Genomic DNA, 27,248 nt, shown 5'->3' with positions numbered 1-27,248 from the left:
ACCCCAGAAGAATAATACAGCTGGTAAGTTTGGGGATAACTTATCACACAACAGATAATAATATACTTTCCCACACCAGCCCCCCAAACACACACATTTTCCATCTCCATTTATCACCCAAAATTGTCTCAACAGTCTAGCCCCAAAGTATGCAAATTAGAAACGTCAGCAACATTTCTTTGAACAGGTTTGGTGTTTTGAAACTTGATTCCCTTGGGGCGTCTGGGTGGCTCAGTCCTTAAGCATCTGCCTTCGGCTCAGGTCATGATCCCAGGACCCTGGGATCGAGCCCCACAGCGGGCTCCCTGCTCAGCAGGGAGTCTGCTTCTCCCTCTGCCTGCCACCAACCCCCCCCCCCGCTTGTTCTCTCTCTCTCCCCTCCCCCCATCAAATAAATAAATAAAATCTTAAAAAAAAACAACAACAACAACAACAACAAAGAAATTTGCTTCCCTCACAGATTATGGGAAAGGCTCTGGGATAAATCTGTCAAGTAAGGAACAAGTCTTCCTATTAGGACCTCTAACCATTAAGAGAAAGTAGTAAAAGATGACAATTAGCCTATGCGTGACCTGTTTGATTTTAGACTATGAACACGACCAAGATCATAATAGGAAGCTTATACTTCTAACTCAATGGGAAACTTGTGTCCATTGGAACTAACCACTACCTTCACTCTGCTTTCCGTAGCAGCTTGGATGTCTGCTAAGGATGTTGAATTATATGAAATTGTTAACCCCTCAACCAACAAACACTTGCTCTTCCAGACTTGTCTCAGTTATATTTTTAAATTCCTTATAGTTCCTAGCACAAAGCAAACACTCAATAAATGTTTAGAGAATGATTGGATCCAGAAGAACTGTCCCCTTTAATTCTATCCGCAGACAGTCCTACTCCAAGACGTTAAAAAGGCAGCGCTGAACTGGGAACCTTGCTCATTCATCTTACTCCTGCAGGAGAATTCCTTCTGCTGTCGCTCCTGACAAATTCAAAGTCTGGTCTGTTTGATTTCTCTGGTAATCAATTTTCAGCTTCTGATTGTCAGGTAAGCTCTCTCTAACTTAGCTCTTGCCTGTCCCTTTCCCATCACAGTGACCATTTTCTGCCTTGCGTTTTCTGAACATAATCCTAAGGTCCCATGCATTCCATTTAGCCCTTCCTCAAGGGCCAATTCTCTGCCCTTATACCTGGCTTCACCCTGCTTATAACCAATCAGCACCCTCAACCATCTCACCTATCCAACTCCAGGGCAGGCCCAAAAGAAAATTCAGCAAAAGTGTTTAAGGTTGAGAACCTACATCTTATGACTTGATGGCCTTAAATCTCTTTAGTTTTGGTTCCTGGAATTGTATTCTACTTATTTGTTGGGGGACGGGAGGCTAGTTCTGCACTATTTTAATGTCTATATAATAGATATTATAAGAATCATAGAACTTTGCATGAATGTGGTTGGAAAAGCTCATCTTGAGTGTTTCCTTAGCCCAAAACTCGAAACTGCTTTCACCCTTTCCTACTACCAAAGGAATTTAGGTTTCTGTTAAGTATCTGAGGGAACCACACTTATTGGAGCCAAAAAGAAGCTGCAATCTCCAGTAACACCAATTTTCCTAGTTACATTTCATACTTAACCCTGGTCTATACCTTATTTAGATGTATTTAGAGCTTCTCGAGCTAATTTCTAGAAACATTCAGGGGCAACCCTTTTTAAAATTGACAATCTCAAAAAGATCCTTAATGTGTTCATGAATTAACTAAGGATACAACTTGCCTTGAGTGTTGCCTAGTAGTTTCTCCAGGCAAAAACTTTTGAAGGATGAGTATTTATGTAAAAACATTGTAACTACTCATAATAAGAGCTAACATTTATTGAGTGCTTTTACAATGTGCCGGCTGTGCTCATGTGTTTAATATGGATTACCTTATTTAATCCTGCCAACAGCTCTGTGAGAAAACTCATGCACAAAAAACGTAACTTGTCCAAAGACATGCAGCTGGTAAATCAAGTGGGGTTTAAACCACTTGAAGTCTCTGAATCCAGAACCCCACTGCCTCTTGGGCTTCTAGCAGCTTTACTAATGAAATTCCCTTCTGGTATTCAGCTGCCGGCATAAAGATTTCACTGGGTTATCTCCTCCTTCTGTTGCCAGGACCTGGATAAGGATAGAAATGTCTCGGACTAATCTATTTCTGTCTAGAAGAGAGCCCTTTAACAATATGTCAGTACTCATCCAGGAAGTATTCAATAAATGTTTACTGAATGAATGAGGCCAGTTTGGAATTTGTTCAAAATAAATGACTCTTTTATATCCACCTAGGAATAAAAAAAAAAAAAAAAAAAAAAAGAGGGACTGTCTCAAAATCTTCATTCATTAAGTGCTCACACGGAAAACTGCATTCCATTTTGGTGACTCAGGAAGGTGAAATCACAGAGAAAACTGGGGGTAGAGGGGGATGCAAGTGGAAGGTGGAGGATGGGGAGAATTGCTCTGTAAGAAAAGAGGTCCGGGTGCTAGACGCAAAGGGATGAATCTAAGTCCTAAATCTAACGGAAGTCCATAATGAAAGGTCAGAAAATCCAAGGGGAGGGAAGATAGTAAAATTTGAGGAGACCCTCAGAGTGATTCTTCCAAAATTTGTTTCAACACTCCACCCTCACTCTAAAATGTCCAGATCTTGGAGAAAGTGACGTTGCAAATCATCTGGGTCGCCTGGGTGACTTCCTGGGATAGTGCCTATACCTATACTACGAAAGGTCAGTATGAAACACAACAGTGCCCGAGGGGTGAAACGCGCCAGCTGCTTCGCCAGAGGCCAGGTAACCAACCACCAGCCACAAGGAATTATGCGTACCAGACAAAAGCAGTTTAGGAAGCCCGCTGCAATGGACCAAAGCAGCCACCAGATGGCACTCAAGGATTAGGATCGTGGGGACTTCCGGCGCACCCCCCGCCTCTCCCCCCCCCCCCCCAGTAGCCCCTCGGCAAGGTCCCAGGCGGGCGCCCAGGGCAACCCAGCTTCTTCCTTGCGGCGACTCCCAGCTGCGAGGTCAAGAGTCGGACTCGCTTTAAATGGACTCAGGCACCGGCCCAGGACTGCAAGTGCCTCGCGGCCGGCCGTCACCCAGCCCGCCCCGCGCCGAGGGCGCTGACCCGGGATGGGGAGGCGCGCGCGGCGGGCGGCCATAGGCTGCGGCGCGGGGCGGGAGGGGGCGAGGCAGGGCCCGCGGCGAGGCGGGAACCTGCCCCGGCCCCCCCGCGGCGGCCCGAGTGCGCGGGGCGCGGGCCGGGAGTGGGAGCGACCCTGCGTCTGCGGCGCACCGTGCGGGTCGGCCACCGGCCCCGGGCCCGTTCGGGACCCAGACGCTGAGCGCAGCCTCCAGCCGGGGCGTTTCAGCGGCGGGGGGTACAACCGAGGTGGCGTTTCCGGAGTTCGGAGGCGCTCCTTGACGCGGCTATTTGGTTTTCCTAGTTTTCAGCTACCGAAGAAGGTGCTCGGGTATCAGAGACATGAATTACGCACGGTTCCTCACCGCCACGAGCGCAGCGAGAAAGCCTTCTGCCATCCGAGTCATGAGTGAGTCCTGGGCCGGCGCCCCTCCTCCGGGCGTGGGGGTTTCTCGCGGAGCCTCCAGCGGCGGTGCCTACGGTCAGCGCTGGCGCGGGTTCATTCATTCAGCTGTGAACGCTCCCAGTGATCCAAGCTCAGCGTGCAAAGCTGAAACAGGGACAGACTTTGTTCTCAGAGAACTCGGGCCGGAACGGGAGGCGGGGAATTGGGTATCTCAGCTGTTGTGGGACACGTCCGTGGAAGAGAGAGGGTGTGCTGTCCAGAAAGGCTCTTCCCTGCAGGATGAGTACATGTTAGGCACGAGTGCACATGTGTGCGGAGTGGGGAGGGCCTGGTAAAGTGGGAAGGAGTGAGCGCTGAAGCCTGGGGCAGGGAGGCGCTAAATGGAGGAGAGGAGGTTTTCTGTGATTGTGGCCCCTTGTTTAACTTGCTCATCGCTCTGCCTTAGTTGGACATCTCCATTCTTTGGTTCCTCCACTAGTGAGGTAGGTCCAGAAAAAGTAATTTTTCGTGTTTATTTTAGATTAGTATTCTATCACTAGAAATTGTTCAGCTTTACAGTTTTATTGAATGCAACATATTGAGCTATCTCTGTTTATGAAAAGTCTTCAATGGAAACGTTTCTTCTTCTCTTCCGTACGTATTGTAGCTGAGACTTGGAGCAGGGCACCGAAATCAGTCATCTCCTTGGCTCCTGGATCACCAAACCCCAATACGTTCCCTTTTATGACTGCTGTTATCACCATAAAAAATGGAAAGCCCATCCAATTTGATGAAGAGATGATGAAGAGAGCACTTCAGTATTCTCAAAGTGCCGGGTACTTATCGACAGATAACATAATTTTGTTCATTTTCATGAGCAATATTCTAATGCCCACTGATAAAGTAACGTGTCTTTTTTAACTGGGTATTCCACAGGTAGGAAGGTTTGGGGAAAAGTTTTCAAAGAATAATTAAGAATAATTAAGAGCAACAGGTTTATTAAATGCTTAACCCTCCTCAGTGACTTCTCCTTGACTTTAAATAATGAGAGGCTTATTTCCTTGTAGAAGCCAAGAGAAGGCATATACCATTGGAGCTGAGACTGGGAAAAAAAAAAAAAAATGATATAGTTAGGGAAAGAGAAGCAGGTTAGGAGGAAGGAGGAAAAGGACAATCCAGAAAGCAGCAAATTTTAAGTCCTGCGGGGGGTGGATTTTGTAGAAATTGTGTTCCCTTAATAGTTGCAGACAGCTATGCAAATACTTTGCCCTCTGTTCAGATGTCTTTTATTTTTTTTAAGATTTTATTTATTTGAGAGAGAAAAAGAACAAGTGGGGGAAGGGGCAGAGAGGGAGAAGCAGACTTCCCACTGAGCAGAGAGCCCAACCAGGGCTGGATCCCAGGACCCCAGGATCATGACCTGAGCCTAAGGCAGATGCTTAACCAACTGAGCCAGCCAGGCGCCCCCAGTTGTCTTTAATTTCTTTTTTTTTTTTAATGGTACATTTTATTATGCATATTTTATCAAAACAAAAAAGTAGGACTGAGATTTGTACTGAAATATGAAAGGTAGGCCACAAAACAAAACTAGCATAATTCGAGATCTACTTTGTAAAAGGTAACAGTAATCAAAGAAGCAGATCTTTTTTTTCTGATTTTTTTTATTATGTTATGTTAATCACCATACATCATTAGTTTTTGATGTAGTGTTCCATGATTCATTGTTTGTGCATAACACCCAGTGCTCCATGCAGAACGTGCCCTCCTTAATACCCATCACCAGGCTAACCCATCCCCCACCCCCCTCCCCTCTAGAACCCTCAGTTTGTTTCTCAGAGTCCACAGTCTCTCATGTTTCGTCTCCCCCTCCGATTCCCCCCCCCTTCATTTTTCCCTTCCTACTATCTTCTTCTTCTTTTTTTTTTTTAACATATAATGTATTATTTGTTTCAGAGGTACGGGTCTGTGATTCAACAGTCTTACACAATTCACAGCGCTCACCACAGCACATACCTTCCCCAATGTCTATCACCCAGCCACCCCATCCTTCCCACCCCCCACCACTCCAGCAACCCTCAGTTTGTTTCCTGAGATTAAGAATTCCTCATATCGGTGAGATCATATGATAATGTCTTTCTCTAATTGACTTATTTCTCTTAGCATAATACCCTCTAGTTCCATCCACGTCGTTGCAAATGGCAAGATTTCAGTTTTTTGATGGCTGCATAATAGTCCATTGTATATATATACCACATCTTCTTTATCCATTCATAAAAGCAAGCTGGAACACATGCTTTATGACTTTCCTAGCTGGTTTTCTTCCAGTGATAAAGGGTAATTTATGGAGTGTCTACAAATTATACTTTATTAAAGTCTTCTTTGTTCTGTAATTGAAAAGTATATTGAAACATAACACGTTATGTATATATGAATTATATGTAATATATACTATAGGTTTTTCTTTCCATGATACAAAGATCTTGAGACTGAACTTCTAGGTAGCCTAGGGAAATTTTCCTAGGAGAACAAAGAATCGATCATGCAGTGAGTACTCTAATATAAAAGAAAGAGAATAGGCTTTGGAATAAGAAAGATGTAGATTCATATCTCAGCTCATTTAATGAGTCGATTTCTATAAGTCTGTTGCATTGTCTTTTAAATAGGGTTATTAATATTGGCAAAAAAGTTTGAGGATTTTTAAATTGAATGAATAAAGTGCTTGGCATACAGTTACCATTTAACTATTGTCTAGTATTATTAATGGTTTTTAATACTATAAATTTGAAAATATGTTTTATGCTTTAGAATCCCAGAGCTGTTGTCCTGGCTAAAACAGTTACAAGTAAAATTGCATAATCCTCCCACCATCAATTATCCAACCAGCCAAGGACAGATGGACATATGCATAACATCTGGCAGCCAAGACGGTCTTTGCAAGGTAAGACAGAAAGGAAAGGGAACCCCAAATTAAGAATCAAATATGTTCATAAATATAGTCATCTCTCACCTGACCACAAGAGGGTCATGTTTTATGAGTTACTGGTAGTCTATCTTGTCTTTACTTAGAATTTTAAACAGGGAACTTAAAGACATTCACCAACCGGATTTTTCTTAAATGTAGATCATGTGGTTAATGTCCCAGAGCTATGAGTCATTAAAACAAGATTCCCCTTAAGGAAGTACTCAACTCCTACCAGAAGTTTAATTAATGAGCCCTGCTTAATTTCATCTGGCTTAGAGATTCAGGTTACATTTTGATTTATGTAGTTATGAAGTTTCACTAGGATTTTTAAATTCTTTAGAAAACATATCCTGATACTCCTGAGATGAAATGTTATTCCTTTGCCAGCCTGCTTAGGTCATCTGTGCTCAGCCCTGTTTACATCTGGTCTCCTTGGATGTGCTTCTGTAGATCTAGGTCTGTGTCTGTCCCTGACGTCTCTCTGGGTTAGTTCTCCTGTTATCTCCCTCTCTCTCTCTCTCTCTCAGTTCTCTTTCTCTCTCTCTTTCAGTTATTCCACTGGCCTCTCTCCTGGGTTCCAGCAAGTCCACAGATGTAACCACTCCTGGGGAGTTCCCACAAGAGATTGCACCAGTGGTTCTCAGTCTCATCTGTTTCTTTTTTTCTTTTCTTTTTCATGAATAATTAGTCCTAGATAAAGATTCTCTATATTCAGTCTTCACATCTAGACTAAAAAGGGCTCTTATTTATCTTTTTTTTTAAAGATTTTATTTTTATTTATTTATTTGACAGAGAGAGTGAGAGAGAACACGCAGGGGGAACAGTAGAGGGAGAGGGAGAAGCAGGCTCCCAGCCGAGCAGGGAGCCGAATGTGGGGCTCGATCCCAGGACCCCGATCATGACCTGAGCTGAAGGCAGACGCTTAGCCATCTGAGCCACCCAGGTGCCCCATAGACTAAAAAGGGCTCTTATTTGTCTTAAACCAGAGGAGCTTTGTTTTTCTTTTTAGGAAAATGTGAAAGCTGCAATCTAGTTGGCTTTAATGAATTTTAAATTATTGTGACAGAAAAATGTATTTAAGTAATAAGAATATAATTTTTCCTCCCTCTTTTTGTATTTAATTTGGAAAAAAAGGGGAATTAGCTACTGTTTGAGTGTTTACTTGAAGAGAAACATCTGTGATTCTATAGATTAATATGAAAAAAGTTCTTTTTAATTAAATTCTTTTCTTAGGAAGGTATACCCCATGAACTTTTCTCCCAGAACAATGCTCAAGACGATTTCTTCATTATCTTTCACAACATCAGTCATAACAAAGGGAGATAGCATAGATGGCCAGATACACCAATAACTCACTTACTTATAGACATGCTTATTACAGAGGCCTTCGTGGGAATCTGGTTTACTATTCCTTCCAATTTGTTCTCCAAGATAGATGTTATGTTAGGCTCCTTTGTCTCTGTCTACCTCTATTAAATAGTGCTACCAGATAATAAACAGCCCTTCTTTTCATTTAGGATATTTGGCATTTTCATGTTCCCTAATTGACATAGAAAATGTATGTGATTAGGTTTTCATTTGATTTATTGGCAATACACATGCCACCCAAGTAATTTGTTTGGTCCTAGGATGTCCTCTAAAGCCTGAATCACTTAGAAACTTTTCGGAGGAAGATACTGTTTGTCATAACATGCCAAAAGCTCATAAGGAAAAGGTGAAGGGAACATTCTAGGCCAAACTGGAAAACAAAAGCCAGAACGTCTATCTCAATTGATAATGGCCATACTGTTTGTCATGAGATACAGGTTGTTAAAATGATAGGAAGGAGAGGCTTGAACTGATGATTGTGACACACCACGAGGAAAGAAAAGATGATTCCATGAATTATGTAAGATTTCGTCATAATAGACCCCTTTGATATCTATTGTCTAGATCATATTGTCTGCAGAATCTCTGAAGATTTGTCACGCCTGTCCTTAAATATCCTTTCACATTGTTGATCTTCCCATCCTTTCTGAAACACTCTTCTCTGGTTCTCTCAATATCTCATTGGCCCAACTGCCCTGCCTTTGCAGTGCCCTCCTCCTCTACACATCCATCATTTGTCAAGAGTTCTTCAAGGCTCAGTCCTCAGAAACGCTTCTCCCCTTAATCCACATACTCTCCCTGGGTACCTCCATTCACACCCATGTGCTTGATCATATGCTAATAACTTCCAGGCTCCTTCCAAATCCATGTGTCCCATCTGTCTACCTGGCGCCATGACAGGATGTTTCAAAGGCATCTCAAACCAAAACACACTCATCACCTTGTCCCTCTCTGAGAGTTTGTGGTTCTGTTTTTTCAGTGAACAGCATCACTCCCTCTATCTGTCTAGCTCTGTGGCCAGCAATCTAGGAGTCATTCTTCATGCCTCCTCTTCCTCACTCCCCTATAATCCATGATTGTGTTCTGTTGGTTTGGATTTCCTAAATACTTCTCAGTTCTCTCCAGTTCCATCATCACTGTCTGTCAGGCTACACCCATATCTCTCCCCAGAACTGCAGCAAAAACATTCCAGATAATACTCAAACTTCCCAGACTTTCCACATATATTCTCACTCATCTTTCATTCTTTCATATTGAAGGCAGAATGATCTTCCCAACATGAATATCTGATAATGTGACTCCCCCTATCCAGCCTCTACCTGAAATTCTTACTTGCCTCATGTGGCTTGAATGTCTATATGGTATTTCTCTGCCTATTTCTGTCTGATCTCACTCCACCCTCCTCTTTATATTTCCCCTTCAAGCCACAGAATTCTTTCAGTTTCTCAAAGTACCTACTATGATCCTCTATACTAACTCATCACTTCCTCAAGGAAGCTTTCCCAGATGCCCCAAATTCCCTGAATGCCCAAGTCCTCCTACAATGAGCCCTTATAACATTGTGCATCTATACTTAATAGCACTCACCATTGTTTTTAAATATACATTTATTTGAGTAATTATTTGATTAGGGTCTAGCTTTCCCATTGGACTAGTAGCTCCATGAGGATAAGAACCGTATTGCTATGCTCATCATTTTGTCTCCATGCCATACACAGGCTTGGCTTATAGTAAATATTTAATGAATTTTCAAAGAAGGAATAAAAGGCATAAGTGAATTTTAGGAGCCAAACCAGTTATCTTACCCTAGAACAGAGTTTGGGAAACTATGGCTTGAGAGCCAAATCCAGCCCTCATCTAACTTTGTAAATAGAGTTTTATAGGAACTCAGCCACACCCATTGGTTTATATAATGTCTTTGGCAACTTTCTCATTATAGAGGCAGAGATAAATAGTTGCAATGGAGATATTATGGCCCACAAAATATGTACCATATGGTACTTCACAGAAAATTTACCAATTCCTACTCTAGAATCCTAGTGAGCTCAAACTATAAAAAAGGCATTCTAAGAATGGAAAGAATACTATCCAGACTAACCTATGCTTCTTTTGTTAGGTGTTTGAAATGATGGTTAATCCTGGAGATAATGTCCTCCTAAATGAACCTGTTTATTCAGGAACACTTCAAGCTGTGAGTACACATTTTTATGAAAGGCAACTCTCTTTCTTTTAATAAATAAGAAGAAAACATTACACTTTAGAATTATCTGTCTATGGAAAAATAAAATAGTATCTTCCATCTGTAAACAAGAGCATCTTAAATGATATATGCAAAATATGTTAAATGTGCCCTCTGCTTTATACATTTCTTTTTACAAAGTCTAAATGTATAGGTGCTAAAATTAAGCTGTGCAAAATCACATCCAGCTTTCTTAATATTTCACTTGAAATGCAACTTCATTTACAAAAACTTATTTTTTCATTACTATCTTTTATTACCACATGTCTAAGTATAGTCATATTATATGTCAATTTAATATAACTGTAAACCAATATGGTATAATTAGGACTTTCCACTCCAGTGTTAAATTAATGGGACTATAATGTCCAGAAGGAGGAAGCTGATCGTCTGGCTACGCTGTGCCCTGCTCAGAGGACAGCACTGAGAAGTAGGTTTGTTTGGGACACAATACTTTAGGATAGCCATGGACTGATTTGTGCAGGTCCTTAGGTTAATAGACCTGGAACCAAAGGGTGGAAACTATAGGGAAACTATTTCAACTCAATATAAGAACTTCCTAGCCGTGAGCCTTTACCTGACTCCTGACTCCCTAAGAAGGTAAAGTGCTGCCCATCACTTCAGGTGCTCAAAGTTACTCTCAACTGTCATCTAACACATTCTAGCTTAAAATAGGGGAATGAATGAGGGGACCTTTCTGTTCTGTTGATTCTAACTTCACAGATGCTCTTTTTTTTTTTTTTCAAGTTTAGTATTATCTTAATTAATATATAAAGCTATTAGCTAGTCTTAATGAAAGGCATATTTTCTCAAAACTCCTAAGACATGAAATTGGATTATAAAAAATGCTTTTCCAGTGAACAATCTGGAAAGGAAATTAAGAAAGCAATTCCATTTATAATAACAGGCAAAAGAATAAAATATCGGAGATTAAACCTAAGAAAAGAGGTAGAAGAGTTGTACATTAAAAACTACAAAATGCTGCTGAGAGAAATTAAGGAAGACCCAAATAAATGGGAAAACATCACCTATCCATCAATTGGAAGACTTAATCTTGTTTAGGTGTCAATACTACCAAAGCAAACTACAGATTCAAAAACAGTCCCTGTCAAATTCCAGTAGCCTTTTTTGCAGAAATAGAAAAGCCAGTTGTCAAATTCATATGGGATTGGAAGGAATCCAAATGGCCAAAACAATCTTGAAAATGAAGAACAAAGTTGGAGGACTCCCACTTCCTAATTTCAAAACCAACTTCAAAGCTATAATAATTAAAACAGTGTGGTACTGGTATAAGGATGGTTGTACAGACCAGTGGAATGGAATTGAGAGTCCAGAAGTAAACCCACACATCTAGGGTCATTTTATTTCAACAAGGGTACCAAAACCATTCAGTAGAGAAAGAATAATCCCTTCAACATAATGTTCTGGGATAACTGGATTTTCACATGCAAAAGAAAGAAATTGGACCCTTGGACCATATAAAAGTTTAACTCAAAATGGATCAAAGACCTAAATGTAAGAGCTAAAACTATAAAATCTTAGAAGAAAACATAAAGGCAAATCTTCGTGACCTTGGGTATGGCACTAAATTCTTAGATATGACACCAAAAACACAGGCAAAAAGATAAATAAATAAATAAATTGGATGTCATCAAAAATTAAAAACTTGTGTGCCTTGAAGGACATTATGAAGGAAGTGAAAAGACAGCCTACAGAATGGGAGAAAATATTTGCAAATCATATATCTGATAAGGATTTAATATCCAGAATATATAAAGACCTACAACTCAATAACAACAACAACAAAAACAATCTAATTTAAAAAATGGATAAAGGACTTGAATAGAAAATTCTCCAAAGAAGATATACAAGCAGCCAATAAGCACATGAAAAGATGCTCAATATCATCATTAGTCATTAGAGAAATGCAAATCAAAAATACAATGAGATACTCCCTTATACCTACTAGAATACCTATTTTTTTCATGTAAAATAATAAGTTATTGAATCTTGTACATTGCTAGTGGAAATGTAAAATGGTACAGCCACTGTGGAAAACAGTTTGTCAGTTTCTCAAAATAACCATAGAATTACCATGTGACTCATTAATTCAACTCCAAGTATATACCCAAAAAGAATTGAAAACTGGAGCTCAAACAGATAATTGTACATAAATGTTCACTGCAGCATTATTCATAATAGCCAAAAGGTGGAAGCAACTCAAGTGTACATCAACAGATGAATGGATAAACAAAATGTGGCATATACATATGATGGAATATTATTCAGCCATAAAAAGGAACAAAGTTTTAACACATGCTACATAATGTTGAAAACATTATGCCAACTGAAAGAAGCCAGACACAAAAGGACAAATATTCTATTACTCCATTTATTTGTTTCTTATATCTAAAATAGGCAGATTCACAGAGACAGAAAGTAAGTTAGAGGTTATCAGGGCCTGGGGATAGGGAGGAATGGATAGTTATTGCTTAATGGGTACAGAGTTTCTGTTTGGGGTGATGAAAGGTTTTGGAAATCAGCAATGATGGATGCACACATTGTGAATGTGATTAATGCCATGAGTCGTACAGTTAAAAATGGCAAAATGTGGGGGGGGCCTCTGGGTGGCTCAGTCGATTAAGCATCTGCCTTTGGCTCAGGTCATGATCCTGGGGTCCTGGGATCAAGCCCTGCGTGGGGCTCCCTGCTCAGTGGGGAGTCTGCTTCTCCTCCCCCCTTCGCCCCCCTCTCGTGCTCTCGCTCAAATAAAATCTTTTAAGAAAAAGGCAAAATTTTTGTTATATATCTATTTACCACAATAAAAAACTAAAGTAAAATAATTGCTTTTTCTTAATGATTGGATACTAATTAATAATTATTTACTAAACTCTTTGTATAATGCCTACGAATCTAAAACCAGTGTCTGTGTAATCGGCATCATGCACACATGCACAAATGTTTCCACATACCCAAACAGAAACTATGTGTCAGGCTATGAGATTTGCTAGTAAGCAATATGTGTTTATTTCATGGCCCAATATTAATTTATTCGTGGTAGATGTGCTTTTTCAGCCTAAGAACTTTTAAATTTGTCATAAATTTGTCTGTATTATTCCCACCTAGTACATAATTCCACATTTGCTAAAAGAGGGTGTGCTTATCCTTTGAAAAATTTTTCTTCTGAAACCCTCACTCAAATTATTGTTATTTCTAAAGTTCCAATGTTTTTCTTTATGTTCATCCAAGAATAAGATTCCCCAAGATTTTGGGTGCCTGGGTGGCTCAGTCATTAAGTGTCTGCCTTCCGCTCAGGTCATGATCCCAGGGTCCTGGGATCGAGCCCCGCATCGGGCTCCCTGCTCAGCGGGAAGCCTGCTTCTCCCTCTCCCACTCCCCCTGCTTGTGTTCCCTCTCTGGCTGTGTCTCTCTGTCAAATAAATAAATAAAATATTAAAAAAAAAAAAAAAAAGATTCCCCAAGATTTTTATAAAATTATGTCTATAAGCAAGGCCACTGCTTGTGATTTCAGGCTTAGCCTTTGGTAAATACGGACTACCTCCATACTCCTTGCTAAGCTGCTGCCCTGTTCCCCTCCGTGCCCATCACCACCCTGGCCCCCCTGACCCCTCTCCTAAGACCACCCGGAACTTCCCATGATACAGAATTAATGCAGGGGGCCCTCAGGACTCTATTCCAGTCAGGTGCTGTTTCTGATGTACCCGTGTTCTACCACCTGTTAAATATTTTGAAGATCACCTCGGCTTGTAACCATTTTAGGTATTAGCATAAAAGATGCTTTCTGTGTTTAACTTTGTCAAGAGAAGCATTCGTTAACGAACATGTAGTTTTTGAACCAGTTCTAATTCTAATTCTAAAGCTAATTCAGTCAGAAGAGGCCAGGTTATGCAGTATAACAACCCACCCCAATCTCCACGGCTTACGGCTAGAAAGTTTCTTGCTCTCACACTCTACGTATCGACCACACAGCTTCTCTGTTCCGGGTCATCTCCATCCCAAGCCCCAAGCTGAGAGAAGCAGCCTCTACCTGGAGAATTGCCAGTCTTAGAGCAAAGGGAGACGGGAAATGGAGAGCCACAAGCTGGATTTTAAAGCTTCTGTTTGAACAAAACACGCATCACTTCTGCTTGCAGTTCACCAGCCAAAGCAAGGCAATATTGCCAATCCTGACATATATGAGCAAGGAAGCGTATACTCTTTCCTCTGAGAACTGACAGGGCATATTTCTGAACAATCATGGAATCTACCCCAGGGCAACAATAAAATGAGAATATACAACCTCAACCCTTGGAGTGTAGAGATGAGTGCAGGTTTCTATGTTTAAGGGTATAAATGGTACCATTCTTGGTTAGTAGAAGAAGAACCAATGACACATTTTGTGATCATGTTTGAATCTTGGGCTTTTCTTTTTATTTGTGCTCAACAGCTGAAGCCACTGGGCTGCAACATCATTAATGTTGCCAGTGATGAATATGGGATTATTCCAGACTCCCTCAAAGAAGTACTTTCCAAATGGAAACCAGAAAACTCAAAGAACCCCAAGAAAAACACCCCCAAATTTCTTTACGCTGTCCCAAATGGCAACAACCCTACTGGAAACTCATTAACAAGTAACCGCAAGGAGGAAATCTATGAGGTATTTTAAAAGAATGTGTTCTGTGGCAATGTTCTTGTTTATTTGACTTTTGAGAAGAGTACTGTGCAAGCTCCCTTTCTTATTTCTTATTATTACAAGGAAGATAGTTTTTAATAAAAGGAAGTCATCTATGCCCGAGGGTCCTAATAAATTGTAACATAAGAAATTACTCCATCCTTAGTTAACTATGAGATTTTTCTTTTCCTTTAATTGATATTTTCATTAAAAAAATAGCATTTTTTACCTAATGTTAAATTTTATGAGGTTATTTAATCAAACCCCGTTTGATTTTCATTATTTTATATTTATATTTTCAACTTCTCTCTTCTCTTTCCTACTCCTTAGCATTTCAGGTTACAAAGAAATTCTTTAAAAATAAGAGGCATGCTCCTTTTGTCAAGTCTCTTTTAGGTACCTGACTACGATGTCTAAACTTTTCACTATAAACATTTTTTTTTAATATCAAACACATACAAAGCAGTACAAAAATCTCTGAAAAATAAGAGAGAAATGTGCCTTTTGCAAAGTCTCTTTTATGTACCTGACTGTGCTCCATAGACTTACAAATAGCTTTTTAATATAAGTACCAAAGCCATATTAACTATATAGAATGTGTAGTGGAATCATAAAGAAAGATTTCAAACAGTTTCTTTCACTTATTTATGTGTGTATGTGTCAAAATATTGTCTTATTTTTCACATACTCCAGAGTTCTGTCCGGAGTTCTCCTCTTATTTACATACTACCCCCAGATAGTCTCATCCAGTTGTATGGCTATAAATTCCATTCTAAATTTCCCCTGAACTCCGCACTTCTGTTTCCAACTCCTCCATCCAACTTCTGTTTCCAACATCCACCATGAATGTCTAATGGGCATTTCCAACCTACCATGGCCAAATAGAACTCTTGATTTAGTCCAGCCACACCCAACCACCAATCCACAACCCCTCACATTCTCCATCGCTGTAAACAGTGCCACTATGAACAGTCACCCTTTATTCCTCTCTTTCCCTTCTCTCCCCCTTCACCCCCTACATCCAACCCATCCTGTGGACTCCACTACCAAATGGATCCAAATCCACCAGTTTCTCTCCTCTGCGCTTACTGTCACCGTCTTCCCAGCCACCACCTTCCTCACTGGTCTACTAGGATAGTTTCCATGCTGGACCCCTGCTGCATTCCACTCTCGATCTCCAGCCAATCATTCTTCACACAGAAGCCAGTCATGTCCTTCCCTCCCTCCTCTGAAATATAAATGTAAAGCCAGTCTCACGGTCCTCCTGTCTACAATCCTCTAGTGGCTTCCCTTTTCAATGAAAATGAAATCCAAATTCCTTCATCTGCCTCACAAAGCTATGTGACCTGGTAGTCTAGTCTCAGGCCTTATTGTCTCTTACCTCCTTCTTGCTGCAGGCCACTTTGTCATGCTCAGCTCTTGTGTTATCTTGTCAGGAAGGGCTTCCCAATGATTCAGCCTGAAACAGCTACCCTCTTTCTCTCTCTCTGTCCCCCTCAGATATCACCCTGTTTATCACCCTGCCTAGCCCCTAAAACCTCCTGTCTAATATTTCTTCTCTTCATTATCCATTGGCTTATGTATATTGTCTTTCAGAACCTAGAATGTAAGTTCCATGAGAACAAGAGCCTTCAGTGAGTGCCTCGTTCATCTCTGTATCCTCATTGTCTAGGAAAGAGGCACTCAGTAGTTTCTTGAATGAATAAATGAATACAAAGAATTATGATTCCAAGTGATTTTCAGCTTAGATAGTTCTTAAGAATTAAATATGCTACTTTAACCTTTTTTTAGCTCGCAAGAAAATATGATTTCCTCATCATAGAAGATGATCCTTACTATTTTCTCCAGTTCAGCAAGGTAAGTGACGATGTGAACTTATTTCACAATTAGAAGATAAATTGTAAGTGATTACACTGACTTGACTTTAACCTGGCTGCTGAGTCAGAGCTAATCTATCTTTACATGGAAATTAAATAAAATTAGTAGTAATTTGCTACCACTTCAATCTTTAGTCTTTCAGTTTTATCATGGAATTAATACTTCTCAGGTCTGGTATTACTGCTTTTTCCAGAAATGACTTACCTTTAAAATAGGAGCTAGTGCTCTATACCATGCATTTGGGCAAACAGAGTGAGTCGGGGGCTGATGGTCTTCTTGAACTTCAGATCCTAGTTCATAGTTTTTTAAACATCATACCAGGGATGTGAAGTAGGTGTCAGCTATAATCTCTTGGCAATGGCTGGCTGGAGTGATGTCTGAGAAGGATCTGAAAGAGAAAGATGGTCGTGCTCAGTTAGCAGTGTCCGTTACAGACATAGGGGAAAGCATTACTGGCAGAATGCCACGTATTTACCATCCCTGTCATTGAAGGCCTGGATCTTACCTGCAGAATAAGGGATTTTTAGGTTCTTTTTCACTATATATGCATGCCACTTTCCATGATCACCGTCTCCTAATAGACAGCAGTAGTGGTACAGACTCCCAGTGCCTGATTCTTCAAAATCAAACACTTTCTTTATTTGCTCTCGGAGCTGCTGAGAACATCTACTTGGATTCAGTGCTTCCTTTAAATCTACTGAAAAGAAACAAAAATTCTTGATTTTTCTGTATAGTTTGCTGAATATCACATCTACCTACCTACTCCCTACCCTCCACACGACCTGGCCTCTTTTCTTCTGTGCATCTCCTTTTGAAGGAAATATTGAGGTCCATACTGCAGATTGACTACATTCCTCATCTTGTTTTGTCTTTCTAGCTGTTCTAAGGATCAGCATTCTCTCTCAAAACAATCCTGAATGCTGCAGGCCCTCTTCATTTTGATCTAATCCAAATGAGTGTTTCTTGAACCCTTCTATTAATCCTGGATCTCAACCTTTGAGCCTTGGAGGGCCCATTTGAGGTTTCCCTAAATTCATAATAATAGCATCTTAAGCAAATGAGTAAATTCTTCTGTATGTTTTTGGCAGAAAAGCTGTGAAGCTAGGCCGGTACTCAAAAGATCATGCATCTCGGTTTCTTATTCCATTTTAAGGGTTGAGACTAAGGTAACAGAGAAGATGGTTGTGTTACTGCTATTGGAATCTATGCCCTCTCCATTCCCTACACAAAATAATTATACAGTCACTAAACAGAGTTCTGAAACCAACAATATGTGTTTTTTCCATTTCAAGTCCTGGGCACCAACATTTCTTTCCATGGACATTGATGGGCGTGTCATCAGAGCTGACTCTTTTTCAAAAGTCCTCTCCTCTGGGTAAGGCCTTGTGTCTTAATTTACGGCCAGATCTAAAAAAGATAGACTGTACCTGAGTGTCCTTTAGTCCAAATAACTCTCATTTAAGATGCTAGTATTCCTACTTACCTTAAAACATCAGTTTGATTATTAGTAGTAATATATGCCTTTTCTTTCTTTATTCATCTCCAGTAATCAAAGGTATTTGGGCATTAATCTAAAGTTGGAATGGGACTGGTCAGGTTTTGGGTTTCATATATGAAAGAACACATTTCGAAATACTTGGTCAGACTTGCATTCTATTTTAAATGTACACTTAAATTTGAATTTTAAATAACAAGTAGCTAGTTTTATTAGAGTGTTTTAATCGTCTAGGTCCCCAGGTCACAACTGTCTTCCTAATGAAATCAGTATAGTGACATGTATTCATTGTTAACCCAGGATTGGTCTTGTGCCTTTTCTCTTTTTGTGTAGGTTGAGAATAGGGTTTTTAACCGGTCCAAAAGCCTTGATAGAGAGAGTTGTCTTACACACACAAGTTTCAACCTTGCACCCCAGCACTTTTACACAGGTAAGGACAATGTCAGAAATAGGAGGGTTTGGGTTTTTTTTTTAAGCAATCAGAATAGAAAATAGATGTTAGCAAGTAAGCCTGAGTGAAGGTGGCAGGGAGGGAAATCACTGATGCAGAATCTCGAGTTCCAATACGGACTGAATTAGAAGATCAGATGCCGCAGATGTTTACTGTAAAAGGCAGATGAGAACTGAATTAACCTAGTGATACTTTGCAGCGTACAGATGTCCCCGTGTTTTATCAAGTTGGGGGTTTTTTCCCATATTTTTTGTGTCTGTTATCAACAAAACTTCATTATCCATTTATAACATTTAGAACTTCCATTTTATATAGAAAAATCACTGAAAATATTATACAGCATATATCTACTATGCATTTTTTAATAAATTTAGAGAAGCCATATAGGCATGGATCTGGAGCTAGACAGTCTAACTTGAATCCAGGCTCTGTGTCTCACTGACAGGGTGACCTTGGGAAAGTCCATTTAACCCTTGTGCCTTGGTTTCCTCATCAGTAAAATAGAAATGATAGCCTAATTAGGTTATTACAAAGATTAAATTATCTAAAATGTATTAATATATTACAGTAGTTTCTGGCACATGGCAAGTACTACATAAGTATTTGTTATTTTATTGTCATTGTTATTAACATGTATTATAAATCACTGTAAATCTTGGTTCAGCTTGTTATATTTTCTTGTGGTGGTTTATAGGTAATCAAGAGTGATTTGCTTTTTATGCTTCGAAAAAAAAAAAAAACATTTTAGAGGGTGAACCATGACGTGTGTTATTGTGTCTTATCTCTTCTAGCTTCTGGTATCACAGCTTCTACACCAATGGGGAGAAGAGGGATTCCTGGCTCATGTAGAGAGGTATTGCATGTTAGCTTCCATATTTTACATAGAAATAGGCTTCCCTTTATTAATTTTCATTGGAATTATTCCAAAATAAAGGAGAAAAACACAATGGTCAAAAGTTTGCCACCAGACAGGTCAAATAAACATGCTCTATTCCTTTTTCAAGCATTCCACATTTTAATCAAGGTAGAAAACAGATTCTTATAGACTGGACTCCAGAGCCTTCTGGTTTCTTCAGTCAATGAACCAAATGCATGCCTTTCGTTGTGTTCTTCTTCTAGTGTTACTGATTTCTATAGGAACCAGAGGGATGCATTACTGGCAGCTGCAGACAAATGGCTAAGTGGTGAGTGGAGCATCATCCTGTCCTGTGACAGACACCAGCACTTTCATGGGGCGGGGGGGTGGCGGGTAACACTGCACAGTTATTGTTAATAATATTGGGAGATGAGAAACAAGAGTCCAGGAGTATTCTTGTCAGGGAATGTGACCCTATAAGCAATCTCAGAAGTAACAGTCTGCAAACCCTGGCACTGTTCTATCTATCTCTGCTTTACCTGTCCGCTGCAAAGAATTTGTGGCTTAAAGGGGGGGAAAAGACCTTTTATTTTTTTTTTAAGATTTTTTTATTTATTTATTTGACAGGAGAGAGACAGCGAGAGAGGGAACACAAGCAGGGGGACTGGGAGAGGGAGAAGCAGGCTTCCCGCTGAACAGGGAACCCGATGCCCCAAAGCGGGGCTCGATCCCAGGACCCTGAAAATCAGCTAGCAATAACTTAAAGCCAAATGATGGCTATACTCAAAAGATTTTAGAGTTACTTCAAAATTTCCCCCAAACAGCAGAGGAATTGTCAAACAGTATGCTCCTTTTCTAATTAGACCATATAAAAACAAAATAGTACAATCTAAGGCAGTTCTCTCATTACAAATTACTTGCATTCTAATCATTAGCATGATTTATCTCTCTAATAATACCTATTGCTAATTTGATTGCAGGATGATTTAGATTTAATTTTCTATTAATGAATTATGTGGTTTTAATTATATCATTAAAAAAGCTTTTGGGGTGGGACGCCTGGGTGGCTCAGTTGTTAAGCATCTGCCTTCGGCTCAGGTCATGTTCCCAGCGTCCTGGGATCGAGCCCAGCATCAGGCTCCCTGCTCAGTGGAGAGCCTGCTTTTCCTTCTCCCTCTGCCCCTGCTTGTATTCCCTCTCTCGCTGTCTCTCTCTCTCTCTCTCTCTCTCAAATAATAAATAAAATCTTAAAAAAAAAGAAAAGAAAAAGCTTTTGGGGTGAATAATGGTAAACAAAAAAATCAGTTCCTTATTTCTGTCATATCTTGTTCCCTATAAATTTCTGGTAAATATAGAATTCTTTTTAATAAGAGTACTATTCTACCACTTTGTACAGTGGAGTTAAAGAACAGGTTCTAGGGGCGCCTGGGTGGCTCAGTTGGTTAAGCGTCTGCCTTCAGCTCAGGTCATGATCCCAGGGTCCTGGAATGGAGTCCCGCCTCGGGCTCTCTGCTCAGCGGGGAGTCTGCTTCTCCCGCTTCCTCTACCTGATGCTCCCCTTGCTTGTGCTCTCTCTCTGTCAAATAAATAAATAAAATCTTTAAAAAAATAACAGGTTCTAATCAACAGCAAGTTTTAAAAGATAATTAAAATCAAAATAATTGTCCTTCCTTCTTGGTTTCTCTATCCTAATACTCAATGAAACATAAAGCCTACCAATACTTCTGGAACTCTTGAATTTTCAGTACTTCTTTTCATAATCTATTACATTCTGATAAAAACTCTAATCCACTGGACTTCAAAACTATTGTATAAATGACAGAATTTATTGAAGCACTGGAAGAATCTAGAAGGAGTCGAAAAATCTTCTCCTATAACTGAAAGAGCCATAGTTGGCTTCGGTACGGTTCTAACTAAGGGAAGTAGACACAGGCCTTAGATTCCTTGCACTACCCTAAGACTGACTAAAATTGGAAATATATACTTGAGTCTCCCTCTCTCCCTTCACCCCAGTCTCTTATTTTTTTTAAAGATTTTATTTATTTATTTGACAGAGAGAGACAGTGAGAGAGGGAACACAAGCAGGGGGAGTGGGAGAGGGAGAAGCAGGCTTCCCACTGAGCCCCACATTAGGCTCCATCCCAGGACCCTGAGATTATGACCTGACCCCAAAGCAGACGCTTAACCAACTGAGCCACCGAGGTGCTGCCCCTACTCTCTTACTTTTGAAATAAACTCAGAACCTCAATTTTCAGGACTCATTAAATTCTATGTTTTAAAAATGCTATCCCCGAAGGAACTTTTTTGGATATACTAGTTGACAGTTACTGCGATTATGTCATTAATTGATATATTTGATATCATCAAAAATGACTTTAGCAGATATTCTCTTTCTTGGTTTGTAGGTTTGGCAGAATGGCATGTTCCTGCTGCTGGAATGTTTTTATGGGTTAAAATTAAGGGCATTTCTGATATAAAACAACTAATTGAAGAAAAAGCCATTAAGAAAGAGGTAAAATGGGCAGGGGGGGTTATACTTTTTCTTTAAAGTGATTTTTCATTTAAAATAAAAATGAAGAGAGGTGTTTATCATTGCCCTCCATCCCAACCCATAATATTTTAATATCAGATGTTATCTGATATTTCTATATCTAATATTTCTAATAATATTGTCTCATTGTTAAAATCATAATAGATTTTTGAGTTACATAATTCTTCTTCTGGTCTACGTTAATGGAAATACAGTCGTTCATCTCAGCTACTGGTTAGTTTAGCGGCTAAGAGCAGAGGGCTTTTTCCCTCTGATTTAAGAAAGTAAAGCATGCTAGCAAACTTGGGAAATTCGTAACAGTATAATGAAAAATGTTCAAGTAGCCCATCATTTCACCACCCCGATTTTGTGGCCATTTGTAGTATATTTTCTTGAAGAGCTCATCTACATGTAGTATTTTGGCTGTGCAGTTATTTTCCATGGTTAAAATTACACAGAAAAGTTTGTATCCTGTTATTTTCACTTAAAATTGGCCTGTAAGGATTTCTTCCAGGATTTTCTTTTTCTCCTTTTGTCCTTAAATCTACTTAGTTATCATTTGGGGGCATTGATTAAGGTGGAAAATCTAAATATTTTTCTGTGTAGCTGTCCAATTTACCCAATAAATTATCCTTTCTCCATGAATTAATGCTTTTGGCACATTTGCCAGTCTTTTGTAAATACTAAGATCTGTTTCTAGGATCGCTTTTGTTTTGAAGCAATAATTACGAGCGAACAGATTGTGTTGATGCAAGCACAGGACCATGCTAGTACATAAGAGATGAGGTAGTTTGGACGCTAGAAAATTGCTATCTAGAGGTTAGACCTGGGAGCTGACTACCTGGACTTCGAGTCATGCATCCTCTCTAACCATCTTACTTGAGGGCAGGACTCACGCTTTATTCATTGTTCTAATCCTACTAATTCTACACAGCAGGTACTTAGTAAATACTGACTTAGTTCAAAGAAATATATTTTAGTATAATAAATCAATGTTGTGTTTTCTTTGCCTTTCTGTCAATGCCATTATCATCAGGATCATTTGATAAGTGGCTATCTGTATGTATCTCTGAGGTAGGTGCTGAGGACATAGACCTCAGGTTTTCTCATAGTTTTTTTGGTGCTCTCCATCTATCCCATATATCCTGCTGCATGTAGCCTTTCTTTTTCTAAATAATCTCCAACTTTACAACTACAACCTTAGCCCAGTTGTTCTGGTCATCTTATAAAGAGATTATCACTACTCCCTCCTTCTCTTACAGCTCCTCGCTTATAGTATACACCCCCAGTATTTTCCACTATATTGGGAGAAATGATGGTTTTCATTTGATTATTAATCAGGACAGAAACCCATCTTCTGCCTTGAAATCTCTTCCCCAGAGTGCCCCAAACCATTTCACTCCCAACTCCCTTTACTTTAGTAGGCAGTGCCCAGATGTATACTACATAACAACAATGAATGCTTTTGAATTGCATGATTGTACTACATAACATCTCAAAGACCTACCACAATCGAAGTTTATGTCTGACTCACATAAAACTTTCAAAGATGTGATGTGCAAGCCACCTCTACTCCAACAAGCAATTCAGAGACTCTAGTTCCTTCCTTCTTGTTGCTCTTCAGTCTTCAACACATGGATGATTCCACAGTGGCTACAAAATGGAAAGAGCATGATGGATCACACGTGGGGAGATTTTTATGGGCAAGGCCTAGAAGTGGCATGCATCACTTCACATCCATTGGCTAGGATTCGGTCATATGGCCACACATAACGAGAAAGAACCTGGGCAACAGAATATATTTGTACACCCAGGAAACAGAGGGAATGGAGTTCGTAGTTAGTGAGCCATCTGCCACAGTGCTCACATCAAGAATAGCAGTTGTTCACACAACTCCGTCTTGATATACATAACAAACATTTTTATTCATTCACTTTATGTATTAAAATTTCTACCTCCTTTCAGTTCTTTGACTGAAGATCTTCTTCCCATCACCAATCTTCTTCCCATCTCAAGGCCTTTACACTGTCTTCTCCCTAATATTCTTCACCCACTTTTTGCCTCGGCCATCACCTACTTATCATCCAAGTCCCAGCTTAAAAGCCACTTCCAAATTTGGTAACTTAAAAATGGTCTCTCATTGTTTGAATTTATATAACTTCTTGGTTAACCATTTATTCATGTTTATTACCATTTCTATTTCTTTTTTAAGCTGTCCTTTGCCCGTCAAAGCAGGAATTTGAGTGTTTTTCTTCTTGGTTTCTGTGTATTCTTTAAATGGAGAAGAGGTAGCATTTGCCATATTTACTATAAACATTTTTTCAGGTTCTGTGCTTTTAGTTATGTTATTGTAGGACATACAGACTTTTTACATAAAATGATTTTTCTCATGATTTTTTTAATTGTTTTTAAATATTAAAAGGCTTTCCCCTCTCTGAGATTGGATCTACCTATATTTTCTTTTAGTAATTCCCTTATTTTCCATAAACTCTCTTAGATATTAATGCTTCCCGGAAATGTCTTCTACATTGATAGCTCAGCTCCTAGCCCTTACTTTAGAGCGTCCTTCTCTTCAGCTTCTCCAGAACAGATGGATATGGTGAGTACAATATTCTCTTCAGAGTAACACCAGATATCAATTCTATTTTCTGGTGCATTTGTTCATTTTGTGAGTTATAACATTATTTAATGTCCTCTTGGGTTTCTGAAAAACAGATACCACTTAAAAAGTCATGAATTACTATTAAAAGACACACTTTAGTGGCAACAAATAGACAAAGGCATGAGACCAAGCTGGATTTAAACTCCATTGTCTTCGTGAACTGTTTTCAGACTTACTGAACCGTGCTGGCAGATTACTAGCATGTTATGAAGGAAACTTCTTTCCTTCCTTCATGGAATTAGTATGAGCTAAATTTAGTACAAATTCATGAAAGCCATCAGTCTCTTTCTCAGAAGAAAAATATATCAGCAAGGGTCAAATACAGTAATACTCTTAAATTAATTACAAGTCTGGGTTCAGCCAAAATAACAGGAAGCAAAGAAACAAGTTCCTAAGGACTGCATGTCTGGGAGTCCAAATAGAAGAGTCATAAATTGAACAGTGCCATTAACCTTGAGAAGAGTCTGTACTTGCCCTCACAGATGGATTGGTTCTTGGTGTTCTTTATTTAGTTGCTTTCTCATATCATTAAATATGCTTTACATAAGTTACCTCTGCTTTTACATATGAATAGGCAATTGAAATGATATAGAGTGCATATGCAGGTGGGAGATTATATGAAAGAATAACTTGTGTTGTGGGGAAAATGGAAAATAATGATCTTGAGGGCTATAAGAACAAACAGAAATCCTGGGAATCTGATATGCTTATATCTACATATATTAGTGAACATTGATGGCATCCTACCCAGATAAAGCTGATGTTAAATTTGACTTTTGATTGCCTTATCTCAACCTAAGATGAATACTCTTTGTTTGAATTTTTTAAAATTATCACAGACTTTTCCTAAGTAGCATCCTGATTTCATTAATTCTTGTCTCTTTTCTATTTCAGGCCTTCCAGAGATTAGCCCAGCTTATTAAAGAATCTTTATGAAGAAATCAAACTCTTTATGAAGAAATCAGAATCTTCCATGGGTTTTTCACATAAATTATTTTTAGCTTTTAGCAGGAAGAAATGATCATTGGCATTAGACTTACAGATTAGATTTCAATAAGCATGTCATATCTGCAGTAATTTAACTAGACAACTTTTAAAGTGCCCTTAAATTCATCAGATTGACAAAATAAATTTATAATTCACTTATACCTTTTGATAAATTTTCACCCTGCAAAAAGTATTTTTCTCCTGGATTTTATTGTAAGGAACTCCAGTTGCTTTATGGTTTCCCATAAATTTTCCTTGAAGCTAACATTTTACAATAAATTATTTTGAAAATGTAAGAAAATAAATTAAATTCAAAATGGTATATAATGTGAACTTTTTCTATTTTTAGGAAAATTTAATGAAAGCTTATTGCAAAAAATTGTTAGAATTTGACTATTATAAATGATTTTCAGTAAGAGTACCACAGACATTGTGTTGTACCATAGAAATCCCTTTAAAATAAAATTCTGAAACTAAGCACATACCTAAAGGCATTAGACCTATTCCTTTTTTCTTTTTTTTTTAAGATTTTATTTATTTGACAGATAGAGACATAGCGAGAGAGGGAACACAAGCAGGGGGGGAGTGGGAGAGGGAGAAGCAGGCTTCCCACCCAGTAGGGAGCCCTATGTGGGGCTCCATCCCAGGACCCCCAGGATCATGACCTGAGCCAAAGGCAGACGCTTAACGACTAAGCCACCCAGGCACCCCCAGACCTATTAATTCTATATAAGGAAGAGATCAGAGACTTAGAAAAATGTGCTACACTGTATTTTCATAATACTACACAATTCACAAAAACACATTCTTATCAGTTATATCATTTAAATCTGTACACCCCTTTGAGGTACTTAGGCTATACTTTCTAATGATTTTCTTTCTCACCTTTTCAGATCTTTATTCTTCCTATCTGATTATTAAAGTAATATATGCTCACTAAAAATTCTTCAAACAATAGCGTGTAAGGAGTAAAGTAAAAGCTACTTGTTATCTCACCCCCAGTGATAACTGCTGTCAGAATTTAGCATCCATCCTTTTAGATGTTTTTCTATGCATGTGCCTGTTATATGTAAAAGAATGAGATCTCATTACGACAGAGTATCATAAATACCCTGTATTTGCTTTCTATTGCTGTGTAACAAACTACCAGTGTTCCAAGATCCAGTAATCGTTAAAGTTGTAAGTTCCTTTAAGGAATTAGGAAGTCCCTGTCGTTTATGACATCTTTTGTGTATACAGGCATACCTCAGAGAGATTGTGGGTTTGGTTCCAGACCACTGCAAAAAAGCAAATACCGCTATAAAACAAGTCAAGTGAATTTTTCATTTCCCAGTGCATATACAAGTTATGTTTACACTATACTGTAGTCTCTCAAGTGTGTGATTGAATTATGTCTAAAAAGCAACATACATGCCTTAATTTAAAAATACTTTCTTTCAGGGCGCCTGGGTGGCTCAGTCGGTAAGCGTCTGCCTTCGGCTCAGGTCATGGTTCCCGGGTCCTGGGATCGAGCCCCGCATCGGGCTCCCTGCTCAGCGGGAAGCCTGCTTCTCCCTCTCCCACTCCCCCTGCTTGTGTTCCTGCCCTCGCTCTCTCTCT

General features: G+C 39.3%; 1 protein-coding gene and 1 long non-coding RNA gene across 12 annotated transcripts in view; one reads left to right on the top strand and one right to left on the bottom strand.

The window, feature by feature from the left end:
- Positions 1 to 2,992: 2,992 nt before the first annotated feature.
- AADAT (aminoadipate aminotransferase) lies at positions 2,993 to 25,988 on the top strand. Of its 4 annotated transcripts, XM_032413192.1 has the most exons (14): positions 2,993 to 3,045; positions 3,469 to 3,573; positions 4,217 to 4,385; positions 6,355 to 6,487; positions 9,996 to 10,070; positions 14,566 to 14,775; positions 16,582 to 16,647; positions 17,961 to 18,043; positions 18,497 to 18,593; positions 19,406 to 19,467; positions 19,734 to 19,798; positions 21,876 to 21,982; positions 24,498 to 24,599; positions 25,557 to 25,988. In XM_032413192.1, exons 2-14 carry the CDS (start codon positions 3,507 to 3,509, stop codon positions 25,596 to 25,598), a joined length of 1,278 nt encoding a protein of 425 aa, XP_032269083.1. In that variant the 5' UTR covers positions 2,993 to 3,045; positions 3,469 to 3,506; the 3' UTR covers positions 25,599 to 25,988. The 4 variants fall into 4 exon arrangements, with proteins under 4 accessions (XP_032269083.1, XP_032269084.1, XP_032269082.1 ...); XM_032413193.1 differs by lacking the exon at positions 2,993 to 3,045 and having other exon boundaries at positions 3,266 to 4,052; XM_032413191.1 differs by lacking the exons at positions 2,993 to 3,045; positions 3,469 to 3,573 and having other exon boundaries at positions 4,064 to 4,385.
- LOC116637620 overlaps positions 4,395 to 27,248 on the bottom strand; it is a 47,822-nt gene continuing 24,968 nt past the window's right edge. For 5 of the 8 annotated variants that reach the window (XR_004300502.1, XR_004300501.1, XR_004300505.1 and 2 more), the window contains 5 exons: positions 24,555 to 24,704; positions 23,535 to 23,653; positions 17,174 to 17,365; positions 16,873 to 17,056; positions 4,395 to 4,651 (listed from right to left, as the gene is read on the bottom strand). This is a non-coding gene — a long non-coding RNA (uncharacterized LOC116637620). Of the gene's footprint in view, positions 4,652 to 16,872; positions 17,057 to 17,173; positions 17,366 to 23,507; positions 23,654 to 24,554; positions 24,705 to 27,248 lie in introns of all 8 variants that reach the window. The other 3 variants (XR_004300503.1, XR_004300504.1, XR_004300507.1) reach the window with 3 other exon arrangements.

This window comes from Phoca vitulina, unplaced genomic scaffold (genome assembly GCF_004348235.1).
Source record: "Phoca vitulina isolate PV1807 unplaced genomic scaffold, GSC_HSeal_1.0 scaffold14, whole genome shotgun sequence".
NCBI classification, from domain to species: Eukaryota; Metazoa; Chordata; class Mammalia; order Carnivora; family Phocidae; genus Phoca; species Phoca vitulina.
Note: the sequence above shows the minus strand (reverse complement) of the source record. Positions and strands in the feature narration are given on the sequence as shown.